Source organism: Mobula birostris, chromosome 14 (assembly GCF_030028105.1).
Source record: "Mobula birostris isolate sMobBir1 chromosome 14, sMobBir1.hap1, whole genome shotgun sequence".
NCBI lineage: Eukaryota > Metazoa > Chordata > Chondrichthyes > Myliobatiformes > Myliobatidae > Mobula > Mobula birostris.
In genome coordinates this window covers 32,159,153-32,179,908 of record NC_092383.1, presented here as the reverse complement: position 1 = coordinate 32,179,908, position 20,756 = coordinate 32,159,153, and the positions used below count along the sequence as shown (strand labels likewise).

The window sequence follows — 20,756 nt, the reverse complement described above, 5'->3', positions numbered from 1 at the left end:
GGCCTGCTGCATTCTCCAGCATTTTTTTTTTGTGTGTCAATTGATAAGGCAATTGCTTAATCCTATTCTCTTACTTTTGGAGAAAATTGTCCAGTCTATCAAGTCTATGACACCTTTCAATGCAAACCATCAATCCCTTTACTTATTCCCCTGTAAGCTGTTTTCTATCTTCCGATTCTCTTACCACCCAACACTGGGAGTAATTTACAGTAGCCAGTTCACCTTGCATCCAGAACATACTGTAAATGGAAATTGCAACCTCCATTGGAAAACTATATGATCACAGGGGAAACACGCAAACTCTAAACAGAGAGCACCCAAGGTCAGGATTAAATTAGGTTTATTGATGTTGAGAGGCAGTAGCAGTACCCAGTCTGCTGTACATGTTATTTACTCTTCTTCTGCTTTAAGCGATGGCTGATGAGAAGGGCAACATTTCCTGTAGCTCAATGCCTGACAGAATCTCCTCAACTTTTGAAGCATCAGCTTGAATGGGAAAGATGGTATACGATGCTGATAAAGAGATTTAGAGTCTTAGGCCAAAGTTCAAAGTACTTTTTTTTAAATCAATGTAAGTATGCAGTATACAACCCTGAGATTTGTCTTCCCACAGACAGCCATGAAACGAAGAAAACCATGGAACCCATTCAAAGAAAAACATCAAACACCGCCCCCACATGCAAACAGCACCAAAAACTGAGCGAAAAACAGAGAATATAAAACATCAAATCTTCAGTCATTGAAAAAATCAAGGAATGTTCAGTTCAGCTCAGTTTAGTTCAATCCAGTGCTGTGCTGTTCGCTAACTGCAGGCCACAGCCCCAGTCTTCCCCAATCAAAGACGCACAAAACTGCAACAGAACAGATGGAACTAGAGACCAGAAACACATCATAACATGAACTACAGAGTCCAGTCCAAAAACAGGGTTGGTTAAACCTTGCCCAAGACCCAGAACTCTGGCACCATCCTCCGGCAGCATCAAGAGACAGAGTGTGAGTGAGAGAGAGAGAGAGACACACACACACACAGAGTGAGAGAGAGAGAGAGAGAGAGAAAACGAACCTAGGCACCTTCGTCTGGCAGCAGCGAGCGAGAGAGAGAACTGTCACCCACAGACAGGTGAGGAGGCACTGAACACACGCTCGCCTTCTGCTCGCATCCTTGTTGATTTCAATCTTCTGTGGCGACTTAATCAGCAGGATCGGCCAGGAATGGAGTTGATCACGGGCTCGCGCCCTGCCTCCAGGCTTCTTCGCATCAAGGCCGTGCACTTCGCTTGAAACCTCACCAAACTCCCTCAGAGGCAGTGAATGCCAGATCACTCAATTGGCCAAAGGAAGTGAAAAAAGCAGTTTCTGAAAGATGTCGCCCTTGATCATATTGTTTACTGATGTCATTTTCTTTAATTAGATTTCAAGGTTAAACCTTTCAGTGGTTGTATTGATGATTGTGGCCTACCTTCACTGCCTTTAACAATAATCCTACATTAATTCATTTTTATGCTCCACACACCTGCTCCATCCCTCCTCAAATTCACTCCCACATCCACACACTAGGGGCAATTTATAGTGGTCACTTAACCAACATATACAGAAGTGATTTGCAGAGATATTTACGCGAGAATCTCTTGATGTCCTCTATTAACTGAATTTGTGGCCTTATCCTACATCTCAAAATAGTTTTTGGCCTGCAGGTTGGAGAAAAAGGGCAATGGGACTTGTGAGACCTTGGTGAAAGAGGGGACTAGTGATCTCAACTGCTCGATTTAAAGGCTGATAATAGAGCAACTTCACTGAAGGAATTGTGGTAAATTAAATCAGGCTCAAAGAGAAAGAGAACATTTGGAAAAGGAGGCAAAAACAGAGATCAAAAGTACTAAAGATTTACAACCGTCAAAATTAGATTTCAAAAAGCTCTGTGGGTTTGTTAAGTTGGCTTAATTTGTTCTTTATACCCAATTAAGTGCCAGTACTAACTTGGCACAGCAAGTTTTAACAATTAATTTGGCGAAGGCAAGCAGCCATTTTCCTGAGGTGAATTGTAACTTGAGCAGATTTGTAGATTGTGGATACCTCTTCTTTGCTTCAAGGTGATAGATGATCTACCTGTCAATAATGTCAAAACACATTGGCATCAATATCCAAATACTGTTCAATTTCAGAGGTACACCTATATGAAATTTCAGATACAGTAAGTGGTAACTGCTTGAGGAAAATATATATTTGGAACTATTGTCCATTAAATATTTAATTGCTGGAATTCCATGAGGGCTTAGCTCCACTACGCTTGCTTAAGGATTTTCACTATCGTGGTGATTAGTCATCAATGGATTATCTTTGAACTCAGTCTAGAACAGGGGTTCCCAACACTTTTTCATGCCATGGACTCCTACCATTAACTGAGAGGTCTGTGAACCCTGGGTTGGGAACCCCAGTGTAGAATAATTTGAACCCCAGTATAGTCTAAGAACTAGATGGGCCTTGGTCTTTTTTGTCAATTAATTCTTCCTTGATTTATTTATAGTTTATACTTATGAAATAGTACACAGACAAAAGTTTTTTATTGTATATCAGTACATGTGACACTAATAAATATATATAAATCCTGCATAGAAATTTTCCCCTTTGGATTTTGATTGACGGACTTCCACAATGGATCTCCTGAGAGACCTTTGAACCTCATTCAGTAAAAGGTAAAACATTTTGAATTCAATAAAACCGAAAGTACAGCATTTAGCTTTGAGTGGCCTTTAGCACTGATAAAAAGCTCATCAAAGCGCTCTTTGTAATTGGCACACAATCCAAATCAGGCAAACAAAAGACAGTCAAAAGACAGCAGCCAAATGTAATTGTGCTGGTTCAACATTCCCTGTGTGACTGTAAACTTTAGCATCCAGGTGGCCTCCGTTACAATTCAATCACTCGCAGCTCTTTTCCTTTGATGTTTATGATTTGGTTGGCAAATGTATTGCTGGAATGTAAAATCTTTAATTAAAATCTTAGATAAGGCCAGAATGGTTTTTTTTGAAAAAAAAGAAAAAGCAAAAAACAATAGATTAAAAAAACAGCAAGGTCTGAACTACTTTAATTCCATGTTTATTGGCAAATCATTTTTTTCTGTTTCAAAACTATTCTTCTGCTCACCTGGATTCAAAATATTTCAAAGCCATTCTTCAGCTCACCCGAATTCTTAGGTGTTATTGAGAAAGGAAAGATATATTGCTTGTTTCCAGGCGTCCACTCTCTGATGGTCCTGTCCCATTATCCACACCTTCATCATCTAGCTATGTGGATCAGGAAATGCACCACATACACAGTATCGTTGGGCATCGACATCTCAAAGGGTATTGTTTTCACATTACAAATCTTGAGACTTTCACAGGGCAAAAAAGGGTTTACTGCTGTTATTCCTGTCTTCTGGGCAAAAAACCAGAACATTGTGCAATCTTAAATACAGTGCATGGTTTTTAAATGAATAAAAGTACATTCAAGTCTTTTTTCCTCCCCCTTCAAGTACTTAAAATACATAAAATGCAAATGTGTAATTGACAAAAGCTACTTAACAACAAGAGCTATCACTACATAAGTTATGGTTTTTGTCCACACATTTATTATGACATCTCTTTGCATAACAATAAATTACATTGCCAAATATAATGGCTCAAGAACACATCAGAATTTTAAAAAGTTAATAACAGTTAAGTATAACCACAATAATTAAACTGTATCAAGAATATTCTTCATTACAGCTAAATAGAAAATTTTCCCACTGTAATCAGCAACAGAAGATTTGGAGCACAAATAAAAGTTAAATAGATACAGCCATATACTTAAAAACTGTAAACTTCATGGCAGAAATAGGTTAGATTTGCATTACTCTTGTAGCAAAAGACGAACATTTTCAATACAAATGGAACATGTAAAAAAATAAATAGACAAATAGAAGACATGTACAAAAGTCAATCAAATAGCAAGGCTTTCACAGAATGCCACACTGATGAATGTCTGTGTTCAATCGGCCTTCAACATAAGCTGATATCCGAAAACTTACAAAACTGGACCAGTTTCACTGTGGCAAAGGAACGATCACTTGAACATAATTAATTGGAAAGAACCCAGATTCACCATTCAACATGCCTTCAAACCAATTTTCGTCGATCTGATTGGTGAGAGTGATGATATCACCTTCCTTGAATCCAAGCTCCCCGTCATTTTCAGGATCAAAGTCATAAAGAGCTTTACAGCAAGGCTGATCAACTTGTGTAGAGGAAGCTGCAAGGAATTTGGGGGGGGGGGGGGGGAGAAAAAGATCAGTTTGTTAGTATGACAAGTACAAGAAAATCTGCAGACGTTGGAAATCCAGAGCAACACACACAAAATGCTGGAGGAACTCAGCAGGTCAGGCAGCATCTATGGAAAAGAGTAAACAGTCAACATTTCAGGCCAAAACTTCTACCCATTTCTATGACCTCGGATTACCAATATTCCAGTAATTGCCTCCCGCCGTCCTTCACCATTCCCAGTTCCCCTTTCACCTTATCTCCTTACCTGCCCATCACTTCCCTCTGGTGCTGCTCCTTCTTCCCCTTCTTCCATGGTCTTCTACCCTCTCCTTTCAGATTCCCCTTTCTCCAGCCCTTAATCTCATTTACCAATCAACTTCCTAGCTCTTCACTTCACTTCACACCCTCCCCTTCTCCCTTCACCTATCAGTCTACGACCTTGTATTTGTTCCTCCCCTCCTCCCACCTTCTTACTGTGACTTCTCATCTTTTTTCCCTGCAGTCCTGATGAAGGGTCTTGGCCCAAAATGTCAACTGTTTACTCTTTTCCATAGATGCTGCCTGGCCTGCTGTGTTCCTCCAGCATTCAGTGTGTGTTGTTAGTTTGTTAGTATATTACTTTGCATGTCACAATCTTACTATGCAATGTATTTTATGACAAGACAAAAGAAAAATATTCCTTTTGGCAGAAAATAGGCTCAGAGAAATACATTAAACATCATGTTCCTATATTATATTGGTATTATTTTCCAAGCCATTTTTCATTGCATACTGCACTGTAATATTTCCAAACCAGAATAATAATTACTTAAAGACAAATAAGCAGCTATAATGCAAATGTCTTGAAACAGTAAAGAGTAACATTAATGGATAATGCTCCCTAATTAAAGTTTATTAACCTCTAATTATTATGGGAATAGCTTTAGGAATATTAAAAAAGTAAATTAGGTTATGTATTTTTTCTACATACTCCCCTGAAGGCACTAAGAATAGCTAGTTAGCCTATTAAAAAACATGTCTGCAAGAACACATTCCATTTCTAACAATAATGTTGATAAACTGTCAATAATTAGTAATAAATTTACAAGCATGGAGGAATCTGGGAAAATGTGATCATGATTTGCAAACGTGCAGAAACAGGAGTGCATCTCACACACACAATGGCTTCTGAAAGCTACTCACAAGGTGGACATGTATGCTTTGACCTGCGGAGGAACCTGACTGGGCAAGGTTTAGCTGAATGATAATAGAAAAGGGAAACAAGGAATTAAGCATGCAGGATTGTTCAGGTAAAATGTAAGCCAACACACACTAAAACACACAAATTCGGCAAACTAAATAATAGTACTCTGAAGCCCAAAACATATATTAACAATACCATTAAGATAAAATGAAATGCAATATAAAACCCGCATGGTTTGTTGCCTCCTGGGTGCCAGAGGGTCTTGGAGAGAGTACAGTCAGATTGGAGGATTGTGACTAGTGGCGTTCAACAAGGATCTGTTCTGGGACCTCTACTTTTCATGATTTTTATTAACGACCTGGATGTGGGGGTAGAAGGGTGGGTTGGCAAGTTTGGAGACGACACAAAGGTTGGTGGTGTTGTAGATAATGTAGAGGATTGTCAAAGATTGCAGAGAGACATTGATAGGATGCAGAAGTGGGCTGAGAAGTGGCAGATGGAGTTCAACCCGGAGAAGTGTCAGGTGGTACACTTTGGAAGGACAAACTCCAAGGCAGAGTACAAAGTAAATGGCAGGATACTTGGTAGTGTGGAAGAGCAGAGGGATGTAGGGGTACATGTCCACAGATCCCTGAAAGTTGCCTCACAGGTAGATAGGGTAGTTAAGAAAGCTTATGGGGTGTTAGCTTTCATAAGTCGAGGGATAGAGTTTAAGAGTCGCGATGTAATGATGCAGCCCTATAAAATTCTGGTTAGGCCACAATTGGAGTACTGTGTCCAGTTCTGGTCGCCTCACTGTAGGAAGGATGTGGAAGCTTTGGAAAGGGTACAGAGGAGATTTACCAGAATGCTGCCTGGTTTCGACAGTATGCATTACAATCAGAGATTAAGGGAGCTAGGGCTTCACTCTTTGGAGAGAAGGAGGATGAGAGGAGACGTGATAGAGGTGTACAAGATAATTAAGGGGAATAGATAGAGTGGATAGCCAGCGCCTCTTCCCCAGGGCACCACTGCTCAATACAAGAGGACATGGCTTTAAGGTAAGGGGTGGGAAGTTCAAGGGGGATATTAGAGGAAGGTTTTTTTACTCAGAGAGTGGTTGGTGCATGGAATGCGCTACCTGAGTCAGTGGTGGAGGCAGATACACTCGTGAAGTTTAAATGACTACTAGACAGGTATATGGAGGAATTTAAGGTTGGGGGTTATATGGGAGGCAGGGTTTGAGGGCTGGCGCAACTTTGTGGGCCGAAGGGCCTGTAATGTGCTGTACTATTCTACGTTCTAAAACATTCAAAACATCTTTACAGGGTCAAATATGCAGGTATTATATAATAAAGCTGGAAACATTACTGAGAGTTGGTAACATATATTCTACACACTTATGGTCTGACATCATCTTTACACTGAAACAACTTGTTACTATACGTAGTATGTGCATAACTCTATACATATCCCTGTAATATTTGCAAGTAAGCATCCCTACCAGATGACTTGAAGGAAGAATTGTACGAAAGACCATTGTGCTGTTGGTTATCACTAGGCTCAAAAGATGAGGCCACCGCAGGTTTTGGTTTATAATCACGCTTCGGACGACTGGAGGCTGTACTTATCCTTTAAGAAAAGCATACAAGGGTTTTGTAAAAAAAAACTGCTTGAAGTAAACATATTGAGGAGATTTATTTGCCTGCTGAGAGTGCACATCAGAATTTCCATTGTTTTATTTTACTCTGCACAACTTCTGTGAAGAACTAGTGTAGGCTGCTGAGCCTTTGAATCTGCACAATCATTCAGCTGAACCACACTGCAATTCCAATTACCTATCATATCTCCATATTCCTTAATATCTTTATCTATAAAATGTATTTATTTCAGTCTTGGGGTTGCTCATTGACCAGTATTCAGCCTTGGGGATCCTAATTGACCAGTATTCAGTCTTGGGGATGCTAAATGACCGGTATTCAGTCTTGGGGATCCTAATTGACTGGTATACACAGTTTTATTTTGGGTGAGGATGCTCCAGGTGTCCATACTTCTGTGAGATAATGTGCTTCCTGATTTGTCTTCCAAAATGACCTAGTCTACCTTTAATATTGTGTCTTTGGATTTGTAATTCCTTCTGTAGAAGGAAATAGTTTCTACTTACCCAATCTAATCCTGTTAACTTTTACCCCTTCTCTTCTACCTGCGCATCTGTCCTTCCTTTGTCCTTCCTTTTCCTCCATGGTCCATTGTCCCTTCCTATTACATTCCTTCTTCAGCCATTTACTTCTTCTACCTATCCCCTTCACGCTTCGTACTTCATCCATTCTCCCACACCCACCCACCTTGATCCTCACCTATGACGTAACCAGCTTATACTGCTTTCCCTCTGCCCTCCCCCCAACCTTACTCTGGCTTCTGCCCCCTTTCTAGTCATAAAGGGTCTCATCCCAATACATCGACTGTTTATTCCCCTCCATAGATGCTGCCTCAAGGCTCCTTAAGCATGGTTTCTTAAGGTCATCATAGCTGGGGGAGGTAGTGAGGACAAGCTCCCACTACCTGTTAAAAGCTCCCGATGGCGTGCATCTCAAACAGCCTCTGACAACCAAGTCCACGTCCTGGCCTTCGTATGTGGCTTAACTACTAAACCCGGCGGAACCATTTCTACTAACAGGGGAAGGGGCAAAGGCAGGTTAATGGTGCCTTAAAATCAGTTGCTTCTGGCACGTGGGGCTTATTATCAGCAGCTCATCTAGGAAAAGGGGAACTCTGATCTCAAACCTCTGCTGCTTTGCGGCTATACCCACTCATGGGAAGGCTTTCAGGAGTAAACACCGAGGAAAAATCCAGAGCTGAAGTTCCTAAGGCAGTCCTACATGGAGTTTAATGCTGACCGGCAACTCCTGCGATGCTGCTGCTACCAAACTGTATCAGTCTTTGCTGTTCCTTTGGATTCATCAGCTGTATGGAGAGGGGCATCTTGCTGCACCGGCTCTCCATATTGTACTGCCCAGGCTTGCATATGATGTAGACAACGTCCATGGTGAACTCCGACCAATAAAGGGCTTCAAAAGATGCTGCCTGACTTGCTGAGTTCCTCCGCCATATTGCTCAGAGTTCCAGCAACTACAGAATCTCTTGTTTTTAACATTTTAATACTCTTTAGTTAGTTGAACCCTTAACCAATATAAAGTTTATAAGTTAACTCTAATGGACTAGGGGACCTTAGCTATGATCACCCTGGTAGCACGCTGGTGAATCTGTGAAATTGGCCCTCTAAGGCCATTTCATTCTTCCTGAGGGATGGTGTGCAACACCAAATGCAGAACTCCAGATCTGGTGTGTCCAAGGTAAGAGTCATGCGATGTATACTGGAATTTCTGAGGTGCACTCTACGAGCAAAACTGCCAGAATCACACAGTGAGAGAAGTGCCCCTTGAGCATTTTTTAAATTAGTCATTACTTATTGCGCTTTTGATTTGGTTGTGGCTAGTTATACTCTGTGTACATTATTTAACAAGTTACTTGCACTGTTGAAGATTATAAAGTTAACAATTGCAATTTTCAAACTTCAGAATGGGATTTCAATTGCAATTCTACTGCTGGTCGTGAGTTTTTTATGTTAAAGATTCCTCTTCAAATAACACTTCAGGATAGAGGTTTCAGGTATATTTTCTGATGTGTTAAGGTGAATACAGCAAGGAAGTAGACACTGAAGGAAATGCACTTTTACTCAAAATAGAGTGATTTGATCGTCAGTGTTTTTATGCTTCCATGCTATAGTGCGCACAGAGAAAGTCTACTACGTGCCTTCCACTGCAGCACAGCTATTCAGCAACACACCAGGGAACTGCTAGCTAATAATCGGTGCAATCTGGCTCAATGCCTTTCGGCTACAATTTTTCACCAATTACTATAAAAGATGAAAACCCCCATGGTCTATCGTGCTTAGAATGGTTTTCAATTTTTGTACTCTGTATCCCCACCTTCCTTCTTAATTTTGAAATATCAAAGAACAACCCTTGAACTCTATATCCTTCAGTGCTTTGGAGGAAATGTAATTATAATTTTACCTGTTCTGTAGTGTGTCATGAAGCTGCTCCAGAATTGTAGTGGATTCTTTATGATAGTTCAAGGCTGCTTCCACTAGAGCTAACAGCTGGCTTATTTGCTCTACCTACAGGATAAAGAAAATTTGCTTAGCAAGATGACCTGTTTAAAAAATATTCAAAGCAAGATTGTGATTAGGTTTGGGAGGGGAATAAGTAAGAGCACTGACAAAGATATGTTTCCTAGGAATTCTTATTCACAACTTCCTGTGTTCTGTGCAGCTTTGGTTAAATTGCATTACTATTTTTCAGCCAAGCTATCTGCTCACCTGTGCATTAGGAGTTTGAGGAGATTTGGTATGTCTCCAAAAACACTCACAAGTTTCTACAGATGTACTGGGGAGAGTGTTTAACTGGCTGCATCATGTCTGGAATGGCGGGGGTGGGGTGGGGGGAAGGCTACTGCACAGAATCAAAATAAGCTGCAGGGAGTTGTAAACTCAGTCTGCTCCATCATGGGCTCCAGCCTCCATAGCATTCAGGAAATGTTCAAGGAGCAATGCCTCAAAAAGGCAGCATTGATCATTAAGGACTTCCATCACCTAGGACTTGCCCTCTACTCATTGCTACCATCAGGAAGGAGGTACAGGAGCCTGAAGGCATTCACTCAATGATTCAGGAAGAGCTTCCTCCTCTCTCCCTTCTGATTTTAGAATGGACCTTGAATCCATCAACACTACCTCACGACTTTTTAAAAATGTTTTAGTTTTGCACTACTTATTTAAGTTAACTATTTATATATACTGTAGTTCACTTGTTTTCTCTGTTACCATTATGCATTGCATTGCTGCCATAAAGTCAACATATTTCATGACATGTGGCAGTGATATTAAACCTGATTCTGAAACTTTCTTATACAACACATTATCCAATTTTCCCTGTACTATGTAAGCTGAGATTTAAATGGTCAAAAACATGCTTTTTAAGAGAAAATCTTCTAGGAAATGACTGCATGTGTAAAATAAAGTATCAGATGTAATTCTAGATTGTCATTTCTAAAAGTATCAACATGATCATTTTAATTGAAAAATATTTGTCGAAGCGAGTCAAGTTCTGTATTTAAGCATCTATACCCACATATTATATAGTACAAAATTCAGCCTTTCAGGTGTTATATCTGTTTTTTAATACAGGCATTTTGGGCATTATATGTCTTTTTTTTGCAAACTCTTTGTATGTATACTTAAATTTTAACATAATTCAATTATTGCAAACAAAGTGAGAATATAATTAAAATACTGTTAAGGAATAGTACAAACTTCAAAAATAATTCTGTCATGGCTGAAATTGCTATTTGCTAAATAGGTCTCAAACAAATCTAATGAAAGAGAAAAAGGAAAGCAGCAGGAAATGTGGCATCTTTTATGACCTCAGGCTACTGTTGATGTAATGCTTTCTTTCTAACTCTGGTTACTTGTCATGCTGGGAAATAATGAAACCAATCAATTAATAGCGAACTACTAAATATCCCCATTACAATTCTGGTATCATTTGTCCTCTCTGAGGAAGGGAGACCCACTGAAAGTACAGTGGTATATAATTAAGAAAGGGTGGTGCTGAGACCTGTCAACATTGATTCTGGACCTTGTAATCTCATTGCATCAGGTCAAAGGTGGCAAAAAAGAAACTCCTTGCAGATCGCTAACTACTGCCTTTTCTAATAAATTAGTATCCCTTCATTTTGAACACCACTTAGAAGATGCACTGTGATCATCAAGTACGTAGAATATATTCCAGACGGAAGCTTTCCAGGTATATCATGAAAACAGACTCAGTAATATTAGCCCTCAAAATTGTCTGACTGTGTCTTATCACAGGTAGGGTGAAAACCATCAACAGGGAAACACCTTGACCACATCTTCAATGATCTACCTTGTGGTAGCTGCATCTATCAAACAGCAGAACTGGTATAGTGCCTACTGAGCTATTCTCATATAATAATGGGAACAACTTCCATTGTGCTGTGTGGTATCTGATATCATTCCAAGTGGGATCGATTCAGAACAGATCCAGCAATTCAAAACTGCACATTGGATCGGTGGCAGAAGAATTTCACTCCATCACAAAACTCACAGGTGGGCAAGTCGTTCACCTTAACTTGACCTTGCAGATGGGAACTCTAATAAAAATGATCAACAGGAATAAATGAAATCTCTCTCCATAGGATAGAGTTATATCCAACAGAGGGAGATGGCTGTGATATCTGATCTTAAATCTAGGAAGTCCTTGGGATGGCACTGAGGCGTTGTGATTCCTACGCAGGTTCAATGTTACGTGCTATTTGTGCAGAGTTTGTCCATTCTTCTCATGACAACATAGTTTTGCTCAGGTGCTCCAGTTTCCTCACATACTGCAAAGATGTGTTGATAGGTTAATTGGTCACTGTAAATTAACTTTTAATGTGGCCTTATTTATCTATTTCTTTATGGAGATACAGTGTAGAATAGGTACTTCTTGGCCCTTTGAGCTGCACTGCACAGTAATCCCCCGATTTAATCCTAGCCTAATCATGGGCTAATCATTTACAATGACCAATCAACCTACCAACTGGTACACTTGGGACTGTGGGAGGAAACCGGAGCACTCGGAGGAAACCCACGCGGTCACGTGGAGAACATACAAACGCCTTACAGGCCGCAGGTCGTTGGTACTGTAAAATGTTGTGCTAACCATGACACTACCTTGCTGACCCACATGGGAGGAGAGTTGTCTGCTCAGTGATAAACTCTATGTGGTGCTCAAATGTGGAGGCTTCTCCCTACCTTGAGCACTTAATGATCAAATGGCGTCTGTTCTATTTACCAAAGGAGTTGTCATCCCTGATCCTGACTTAAGTTTACGTACAAGCAGCAGCCGACTATAATCAAGTGCTTGAGATACCGCATGATGCAGTCACCAAATAAGAAACAGCCCATCCCACCGCATTTCATATTATAATCAGGTTTTCAATCAGACTTGTTAGAGGAAATGCCTGTCCAATTACTATTAGCATTTAACCTGTAGCACCAGAGGTCCCCGCACACTAGACCAATGCTATAGTAAGATGAGGAATTCTGATCATTCCAGGTCCAGACTGCATTTCAGGAAATCTGATCACGTGGCTTCCTTCTCCTGCTTGCATACAGACAGAAGATAAAGAGCAAGGCTCCAGAGATGAGAACAACGAAGAGGTGGTCACGGGAGGCTGAGGAACAGCTGCAGGATTGCTTTGAGTCAATGGACCGGGCCGTGTTCAAGGACTCATCTGTGGATCTGAATGAGTACACCATGGTTGTCACAGACTTTATAAAAACAGTTGTAGATGAGTGTGCCCCCACAAAATCATTCAGAATCTTCCCCAGGCAGAAACCCTGGAAGAACCAAGAGATCCACAATCTTCTGACAGCCAGATCAGAGGCTTTCAAGTCTGGTGACCAAGAAAGTTACAAGAGGTCCAGGTACGATCTCCTGAAAGCCATCTCACAGGCAAAGTGGCAATTCCAGACTAAACTTGAATTAATCAGAATCAGGTTTATTACCACTGGCACGTGACGTGAAATTTGTTAATTTGGCAGCAGCAGTTCAATGCAATATATAATCTAGCAGAAAGAGAAAAAATAATAATAATAAATAAAATAAAACATAATAATAAATAAACAAGTAAATCAATTACGTATATTGAATAGATTTTTAAAAATGTGAAAAACCAGAAATACTGTATATTAAAAAAGTGAGGTTGGGAATCGGATGGCAGAGGGGAAGAATCTGTTCCTGAATCGCTGAGTGTGTGCCTTCAGGCTTCTACATCTCCTACCTGACGGTAACAGTGAGAAAAGGGCATGCCCTGGGTGCTGGGGGTCCTTAATAATGCAGTTGTGGCAGTGCTTGAATGCTATCACCTCTAATAAAGTAAAATCAAGTGACATTGGTGACAACACAGTTTAGCTTCCAGATGTGCTCAATGCCTTCTTTGTTCACTTTGACACTAAAAGGTGGAGGAACCATCACAAACTCCCATAGCACCTGATGATTTCAGTCTCTGAGCTAATATGTGAGCATCCTTCAGGAGGGTGAACCCACGGAAAGCATCCGGCTGAGATGGGGTACCTGGCCAAGTACTACACACCTGCGCTGAACAACTGGCTGGAGCGTCCACTGAGTTCTTTAACTTCTTGCTTCGGCAGTCTGAGGTACTCAATGGCTTCAAACAGGCTACAATTAAACCAGTGCCAAAGAAGAATCTGGTAACCTGCCTCAGAGATTATTGTCCAGTAGCACTTACATCCACAGTGATGAAGTGTTTTGAGAGGTTGGTGATGAAACACATCAATTCCTGCCTGAGAAGCAATTTGGATCCACTGCAATTTGCCAATGGGAGCAACCGATCCACAGCAGATTCCATCTTATTGGCTCTTCACTCAGCTGGACAGCAAAGATACATACATCATAATGCTCTTATTGACTACAGCTCGGCATTCAATCCTATCATCCCCCCAAAACTAATCAATAAAATTCAAGTCCTTGGCCTCAATAACTCCTTGTGTAATTAGATCCTCGATTTCTTCACTCACAGACCCGTCAGTTTGGATTGGCAACAACATCTCCTCCACAATCTCCATCAGCACAAGTGGACCACAAGGTTGTGTGCTTAGCCCCCTGTTCTACTCGCTCTACTTGCTTTACACTTGGGCAGCTAAACACAAACATGGCAGCGCGTGTGTATCGCGAGGCTCAGAGTCTTACCAGATTTTAAAAAATAGTGTTAATTTATCTGCTTGTTCGCTCGATTCGGCTATGCGAACTACACTTACAGCAAACAGTCACTTTTGGACATTAACTATTGATGCACCAACACAGTTTTGGACTATCCACTCGACTTCGACCAACTATCTCCGGAGTTAGTAAGGACACCGCGGACCTGCATTCAACTCACTCCGACCGGAAGGGCCCGGTGCCGGCGTCGAGACCATAAACAAAGATGGGGGAAGTGTGGAGGTTTGCGCGCTAGGCTAAGGCTAAATCCACACTGGCCAGCGCTACCTAGCATCTTCCTCACCAATGTTCAGTCTCTGACGAACAAGCTGGATGAACTAAGGACTTGGACGCTCACACAAAGAAGGCTTATGGATTGCAGCGTCCTGTTTTTTATGGAGACGTGGCTAAACAGTGCTGTCCCAAACAACGTGGTGGAACTGGAAGGGCACACGGTCTTCAGGGCTGACAGAGCCGCAACAGTGACAGGTAAAAGTAGGGGAGGTGGTTTATGCATCTACGTGAATCGATCATGGTGTACTAACTCTACCATTGCTGACACTTATTGCTCTGCTGATCTGGAATACCTGATTATTAAGAGCAGACCTTTTTATCAACCCCGAGAGTTTACATGCATCATTGCTGTTGCAGTTTATGTACCTCCGGATGCTAATGCTAAAGTAGCCATGAAAAACCTCAGTGCCACTATTAGCAAGCTGCAGACATTGCATCCAGACGGAGCCTTTATTGTTGATGGGGACTTTAACCATTGTAACCTACGTACTGTACTTCCAAGATTTTACCAAAATGTATCATGCACCACAAGGGGAAATAAAATCTTAGATCATGTCTACACAAATGTGGCTGACGCTTACAAAGCCACTATCCTCCCCCACCTGGGACAGTCCGACCATCTTTCATTGTTCTGCTTCCCAAGTATAGCCTGGTCATTAAACGTGTGAAATCCACAATGAAGACTATTAAGATCTGGCTGGAGGTGCTGACTCTGCTCTTCAGCACCAATTCCAGCACACAGACTGGAGCGTGTTTACTGCCCATGCCACCACAGACTCTCAGATTAACATTGACTTCTATACCAACTCTGTCCTTGAGCACATCAACAAGTGTGTAGATAGACTGACATCACAAAAACAAGTAGAAGTTTTCCCCAATGAGAAACCATGGATGAACAGAGAAGTTCGCCTCCTGCTCAAAGCCAGAGATTCAGCCTTCAGGTCTGGAGACCGGAGCCTTACAGCTCAGCCAGGGCCAACCTGAGGAGGGGAATCGAGGAGCATTTCAACTCCTTGGGCCCCAGCACATGTGGCATGGCATACAGGTCATTACAGACTTCAAACCTCCTAGTACTGTGCCCTCTTCCAGGTCTGCTTCCCTCCCTGATGAGCTCAATTACTTCTACACTCGCTCTGACTGAGAGAACAAGGAGGTCACCCTCAAAGCGGATCTCCCACCTGGTGAACTGCCTCTCTCACTTTCCACCTCCGATGTTTGCTCCACCCTGAGCAGGGTGAATGTACGGAAGGCAGCTGGTCCGGATGGAACACCTGGCCGTGTGCTCAGAGTCTGTGCAGGGCAGTTGGCCGGGGTCTTCACAGACATTTTTAATCTGTCCCTGGTCCAGGCACTTGTCCCCACAAGCTTCAAGGTCGCCACCATCGTGCCAGTGCCGAAGCATTCCACTGCCACGGGCCTGAATGACTTCCGTCCAGTTGCACTCAGCCCCATCATTGCAAAGTGCTTTGAAAGACTGGTACTATCACATCTGAAATTCTGTCTGCTCACTACCCTGGACCCCCATCAATTTGCCTATTGCACCAACAGGTCAACAGAGGACACTATCTCCACGGCACTTCACTCTGCCCTGATCCACCTGGACAGCCCCAACTCTTAAGTCAGAATGCTGTTCATTGACTTTAGTTCTGCATTCAGTACTGTGATTCCCTCCAAGCTGATCGCCAAACTTCACCAGCTTGGTATCAGCTCATCCCTCTGCAATTGGACCTTGGACTTTCTGACTAACAGACCCCAATCAGTTAAGTTAGACAACCTCTCCTCCTCCACTCTCACCCTGAACACCGGTGAGCCTCAAGGCTGTGTGCTGAGCCCTCTTCTGTACTCCCTTTTCACCTATGACTGCATTCCTGTACGTGGTTCTAACTCCATAATCAAGTTCGCAGATGACACCACGGTGGTTGGCCTGATCAGAGGGGATGACGAGATGGCCTACAGGGACGAGGTCCAGCACCTGGCTGCGTGGTGTGCCGACAACAGCCTGGCCCTTAACACCCAGAAGACCAAGGAGATCATTGTGAGCTTCAGGCATGCTGGGAGCCACACTCACATCCCCATCTACATCAATGGAGCTGTAGTGGAGCATGTATCAAGCTTCAAATTCCTTGGTGTCCACATTTCCGAGGATCTCACCTGGTCCCTGAACTCCCATCCTGATCAAAAAGGCGCAACAGTGCCTTTATTTCCTGCGGAGCATCAAGAAAGCTCACCTCTGTCCCAGGATACTGACGGACTTTTACTGCTGTACCATTGAGAGTATACTCACCAATTGCATCTCAGTGTGGTATGGCAATTGTCCCATATCGGACTGCAAAGCACTCCAGCGTGTGGTGAAAACTGCCCACCGGATTATCGGCACCCAATTGCCCACCATTGAGAACATTTGCCGTAAACGCTGCCTGGGCAGGGCAAAAATCATTATCAGGGATGCATCTAACCCTAACTATGGACATTTTACTCTCCTCCCATCCGGTAGGCGCTACAGGAGACTCCGCTCCTGCACCAGCAGGCACAGGAAGAGCTTCTTTCCTGAGGCTGTGACCCAGCTGAATCTCACATCACAGCGCTAAGCAGTATTGCACCCATATTGTACTGTCTCAGTACTTCTTTATTTGTGTGTTGTAGCACTTACTTTTTGTATTTTGCAAATAACACTATTCTTTACATTTCTGGTTAGATGCTAACTGCATTTCCTTGGCTTTGTATCTGTACTCGGCACAGTGACAATAAAGTTGAATCTAATCTAATCTAAAACTCCAATGCCATATTCAAGTTTGCTGATGACACTGTTGTTGTAGGTGACGATTCAGCATATAGGATGAAGACCTGAAAATCTGGCTAACTGGTGTCACGAACAGCTTCTTACTGAAAGAAGGACCGAGCAGCTAATTATTGACTTCAGGAGGAGGAAACCAGAGGTCCATGAGCCAGTCCTCATCGGCGATCAGAAGTGAAGAGGGTAAGCAACTTTAAATCCTTTGTGTTATCATTTCAGAGAAGGACCTGTATTGGGCTCAACACATAAATGAAATTGTGATGAAAGCACAACAGAGCTTATACTTCCTTAAGAGTTTGCAAAGATTGGCATGTCATCCAAAACCTTAACAAACTTCTATGGATGTGTAGTGGAGTGTATATTGACTAGTTACATCACAGCTTGGTACAAAACACCAATGCCCTGAATGGAAAATCCTATAAAAAATAGTGGATATGGCCCAGCACATCATGGGTGAAGTCTTCCACACCATTGAGCACACCTACACAGAGCATTGTAGCAGGAAATTAGCATCCTTCATCAGGGACCCCCACCACCCAGGTAATGCTCCCTTCTCGCTGCTTCCATCAGGAAGAATGTGCAGGAGCCTCAGGACTCAAAACACCAGGTTCATGAACAGTTATTACCCCTCAACTGTCAGGCTCTTGAACCAAAGCGGTTAACTTCACTTGCCCCATTACTGAAATGCTCCCACAACCTAGACTTACCTTCAAAGACTCTTCACCTCATGGTCTCAATAGTTATTGCTTACTTACTTATTATTATTTCTTCTTCCTTTTTGTATTTACACAGTTTACTGTCTTTTGCACGCTGGCTGTACTCCTAGTTTGTGTGATCTTTCATTGATTCTTTATGGCTATTCGACTTGATTATGCTTGCAAGAAAATGAATCTCCTGATTGTAGGGGTGACATGCAAGTATTTTGAGAATAAATTTACTTCGAACGTTAGATTGCAGACATGTGGGCGTTCATATCCAAGGAATAGCATAGCATTCTTCTCATGTTAGGTCATGACCCTGGAGCAGGACCAAGGGAACGCCTTCACCACAAAATGGACCGAGCCAAATGAGTAACTCAAAACCAGCTTCTCATGGACAAAGAATGATAAACAATAAATGCTGATCTTGCCCATATCACATGAGTGACTATGAGAGTTTCAACTCTAGTTAAATAAGTGCTCACATCATGTGCTCTAGATTTTGGTTGAGGACTAAATACAGTGAGAAAAACTCTCAACTTTTCTTTGAAGTACTAACAAGATTCTTTTATGGTCGCATGAAATAGCAGTCCTACCAACTGTGCACCTCAATTACTGAAGATAATTTGCTTAAGTCGCTGGAACTGGGCCATCCATAAAGGGCAGCTGTGTTGAGGGTGATATGATGTTGCATTCTGCTTTACACTGCTAGTGAGTAATGTCGCAATTTATGCCATGTAGTTGCTTCAGGACAACTAAGCGCGTCTGTCTTCGTGATTACACTGGAGCAACCTGGGAGGAAGAAGAGCAACTGGCTTCAACCCAGGGTTGAAATTTGCCTTTACAATGAAAACATCACTCTAAATTCCCTTAAGCCTCACATCGTCTCCCATAATAGTCGAATAGTCTCCTGTTATTCAGGTAAACACTTATCCGCTTTAGTTACATACTATAAGACTTTATTCTGCATACTTAAGAGTAACAAACTGAATCAGAGGCGGTTGTAATATATGAGCCGCTACCTAGCTGGGGGATTGTTTTCTGCTAATGCGAATATTTTGTAAACTTACATCATTTTCCAAGAAGTTAAACATACTGATCTCAGCGAGCTCTTTGGACTCCTCAAATTTGTCCACTGCTTGTCTTATCTCTTCATCGGGGATTTTACCATGGCGTTTCTTTTTGTAATCATAATCTAGACGGCGACCTTCCAACTTTTTTAAGTGATGCTGGTAAAAATAAGAACACGTTAACAATCCCTATATATCAAGGAATACATACTTATACAACATTTTTCAATTTAACACATGCTCATTCCTCAATAAAAGAAATGGAATAGTTTTTTTCTGGGTGCTTTTTCTTTTGTCCTGACTTGCTGAACATACCTTGGTGTTAGTGGGTGGGGGGGGGGGGGAGGGAAGGGACGGGCGGGGGGGGAACATTCTGTGAACCCAGAAAGTTTTCTTAGAATTGTACTGGTGAGACCATACCTGAGTATTGCACACAGTTTTGGTTCCCTTACCGAAAGATACAGTAGGCTTGGAGACAGTCCGAAGGAAATTCACTTGGCTTATTCCTTAGATGAGAGTATTGTCTTATCAAAAAAGGCCAAACAGGTTGGGCCTGTGACCTTTGGAGTTTAGAAAACTGAAGAGTGATCTTACTGAAATACAAGTTCTGGAGGGGCACTTTAGTGTGGTTATCAAGGTGTGTTCATGAATGGGAGAGTCTTGCACATGAACCAGTTTTGATGTAAGGAGCTGGTCTTGTAAAACTAAGGTATGTAGAAATTTGTTTTTGCAATGGGTCTTTAAATTTCTGGAATTCTCTTCTGAGAGTTATGGAGCTTAGATAATCATGACTACTTAACAGCCAATATGGTAAATTTTTGGAAGATTGAAGAACTGAGTGCTATGGAAGTCTGGCACAGGGGTTGAGGTCTGAGGTAGATCAACCATGTTTATATTAAATGATGGGGGCAGGCCTGAGGGGCCAGGTGGCTAACTCCTGCTCCTATTTTCTTTGTTTTTGTTTGTCCAAATGGCCTAATTCTGCTTCTATATTCTTATGGTCTTAAGGTGATGCTCACTCTTTCCACATACCAATTTAAGTGGTCAATTTGCCTTTAGGATAGAAGCTCCATCTCTGTTATATGTAGAAACAGTCAGGTTGAAGTTGGATTTGTTGCTGTGCCATTTTTATGTTTGATCTGATCTTAACTCGGGTTTATAGGAGTGAAAAGTACTCATTAGTTTGAGGGAATAACTTGTTAAAACAAGGCAAAACATTTAATTGAAGAAAGGTGCTGAACTATTTTTAGAAATCTAAGTGTCAGAATAAATTATGATGCTGTTAAAATTCACTCTTTGGAGCATTAATTCAAACAGTTTAAAAAGTCATTGTAAAAAAAAAGACCTTTACACAAAACAAATTATGTTCATGAGAAAAGTTACTCACTCCAATTTCTTTTAAGTCTTTTTCCTGTAAGATTTGCAGTGGATCAATAAAATTCTGTTTTACATCAATATCAAGGGAATCTTTTACTTCTGCCATTTGTTTCAGAGCTTCACCAACATCTACCAATGCGGGTCCTTAAAATAAAGCAATAACAAAATCAAAATTAATCAAGGGGTTATAAAATGACCCTTCAAATTCATTCTTTAATACGATTTCCACTTTTTT

At 41.7% G+C, this 20,756-nt stretch overlaps 1 protein-coding gene across 9 annotated transcripts in view; it reads right to left on the bottom strand.

Annotated features, from left to right (window-relative positions):
• Positions 1 to 2,572: 2,572 nt before the first annotated feature.
• The window catches only part of sh3gl3a (SH3-domain GRB2-like 3a), a 143,292-nt gene continuing 125,108 nt past the window's right edge, over positions 2,573 to 20,756 (bottom strand). For 4 of the 9 annotated variants that reach the window (XM_072278321.1, XM_072278326.1, XM_072278325.1 and 1 more), the window contains 6 exons: positions 20,532 to 20,665; positions 19,145 to 19,303; positions 9,522 to 9,625; positions 6,950 to 7,077; positions 5,466 to 5,519; positions 3,053 to 4,272 (listed from right to left, as the gene is read on the bottom strand). In XM_072278321.1, the coding sequence (XP_072134422.1) occupies positions 4,067 to 4,272; positions 5,466 to 5,519; positions 6,950 to 7,077; positions 9,522 to 9,625; positions 19,145 to 19,303; positions 20,532 to 20,665 (785 nt within the window). In that variant the 3' untranslated portion in view covers positions 3,053 to 4,066. Of the gene's footprint in view, positions 2,972 to 3,044; positions 4,273 to 5,465; positions 5,520 to 6,949; positions 7,078 to 9,521; positions 9,626 to 19,144; positions 19,304 to 20,531; positions 20,666 to 20,756 lie in introns of those variants that run through there. The other 5 variants (XR_011889073.1, XM_072278324.1, XM_072278322.1 and 2 more) reach the window with 5 other exon arrangements.